The following is a 2139-nucleotide window of genomic DNA, read 5'->3' on the forward strand; positions in this document are numbered from 1 at the left end:
TATATATATATACATATATATATATATATGTATGTATGTTTATATGTATGTTTGTGTGTGTGTGTGTGTGTGTGTGTGTGTGTGTGCATTACTACCGTGAATTTTATCAATAAATAATAAATCTATCTTATATTTATTTATCTTTTTTGTTTTTTCTTCTTCTTCCAGTGCAGTCGATCGCCATGATGTTCCTTCCTAATTATGGAATGCATAAAGGTCTTAGTCTGACACAAAGTGCCACATTGATATCGGTAATTGGGATCACGAACACTATAGGCCGAATTTTGATTGGTTTAATGACTTATTCCTTCGATGTTCCCAGCATTTATTCGTTTACTTTCTCCCTACTTATATCTGGACTTATCTCTTTTGCCTTCATTTTTTGTGACACTTTCGCCAGTCTCATTGTATGCAGTGGCGTGTTCGGCCTTTGTATGGGTAAGTATTTTACTGAACCTACTCATCATTACCGTCGTCATCGTCATCATCACCATAATTATCATCGTCGTCGTCGTCATTATCATAATGGTCATCGTTATTGTTATCGTTGTGGTCAGCATCAGCATCGCTGTCGTCACCATCAATATCAGTCATCACTCGTTACTCACTCGTTATTCATTGACTTGCTTACCCATGATTTCGAGCGTTTATAATTTCTCTATATGTTTGACAAACACATACATTCTCCAAGTTAATATAAACCAAGACAGTATTACTTTTCTCGAATCTAGAATTTCTAGTATTTATAATATATAAACTATTTACTTATATATAAAACATGTTTTAGAGAAATCGATTGTGCATTATTCGTTTTGACACAATAGCAAATTGCAAGATGGTTACTACTATTATTATTGCTACTGCTGCTGCTGCTGCTAAGGCGACGAGCTGGCAGAATCGTTAGATCGTCGGAAAAAAATGCCTTGACGCATTTGTACTAGCTCTTTAAATTATGAGTCCAAATCCCGCCGAGGTCAGCTTGTCCTTTTATCCTTTCAGTATCACTATAATAAAGTGCCAATCAAGTACCAGAATCGATATTATCGATCAATCCGTTCCCATCAAAATTTCTGGCTTTATTAAATTTGAAGAGGAAGAAAAAAAAGTTGAGTTAACCTTTTGCCTGTCCAAAGCATTTTCATAAGTTTCTCCGAAAAATCCGTACTTATTTTTAAACTTTTAGTTGGCCCTTGTTTCATACGTTCTGAGTAATATAACGCTTTCCATTCATAAATCCCAAGTTAGTATGGTGGTTGAAAATAATTGCGAATGTGTATCATATATGATGCATAGACGCCAGAGAAATATGTCCTGTGTAATAAATGTGATACATATGGCAGGCAAAGGGTCAAGTCCGTTTATATTTCCTCCTGGACAGGACCTCATCAGCCTCTTCAATTCATTCAGCCCTAGTTTTAATTTAGCCCGTCCGACTAATCCCTTTTCTAACAATCTTGTGATTTTACTTTAATGTAAGAAAACAGTAGTAGTAGTAGTAGTAGTAGTAGTAGTAGTAGTAGTAGTAGTAGTAGTAGTAGTAGTCATTGTTGTTGTTGAGTATGCTATATTTTTTTTTCTTTTCCTTTCAGCTGTAATTGTCTCTCTCCGAACTATCGTACTTGCTGATCACTTAGGAATTGAAAACCTCACCCACGCGTTCGGCGTTGTGGCCTTATTTCAAGGCATAGGCTTCACAGTCAGCCCACCACTAGCAGGTAATAAATAATACGCGGTTTTAAGTCTAATGTGATATACGATATACACAACATCCACTTCAAGAATATAAACACGTTTTTAAGCACAACACACGCAGAGTCAAAAAGAAACACTACCTTTCACCCGGCACTGTCGTTCACGCAGTGCTCTCTTTTCCTAATGTGAAGCTTCATATCTCGGACATGTGAGCATACGCCCAACAGCAAAACGCCGCATCGCTGGAACTGTGAAGCGCACAGTTCTATACAGGGATTTTTGTATTTTTTTCATAAACTAGGGGATGGCCACTGACATTAATCATAAGGATTATATAATGTACAAGTATAAAGAAAGAATCAAAGAAAAAGGACTCATTATACCGAATGTTATTGATAATATTGAGTAGAAATAGGGGGTGCTGCAGTTCCGCAGTTCCTATGCACG

The 2139-nt window shown here is 36.6% G+C and overlaps 1 protein-coding gene across 5 annotated transcripts in view; it reads left to right on the plus strand.

Moving 5' to 3' along the window:
- Window positions 1-2139, plus strand: part of LOC106879369 (monocarboxylate transporter 9) — a 79460-nt gene that overhangs the window by 71516 nt on the left and 5805 nt on the right. For all 5 annotated transcript variants that reach the window (XM_014928892.2, XM_052974999.1, XM_014928891.2 and 2 more), the window contains 2 exons: window positions 169-438; window positions 1590-1715. In XM_014928892.2, coding sequence (XP_014784378.1) covers window positions 169-438; window positions 1590-1715 — 396 coding nt within the window. The remainder of the gene's footprint in view (window positions 1-168; window positions 439-1589; window positions 1716-2139) is intronic.

This window comes from Octopus bimaculoides, chromosome 20 (assembly GCF_001194135.2).
Source record: "Octopus bimaculoides isolate UCB-OBI-ISO-001 chromosome 20, ASM119413v2, whole genome shotgun sequence".
In the NCBI taxonomy this organism is placed as follows: Eukaryota; Metazoa; Mollusca; class Cephalopoda; order Octopoda; family Octopodidae; genus Octopus; species Octopus bimaculoides.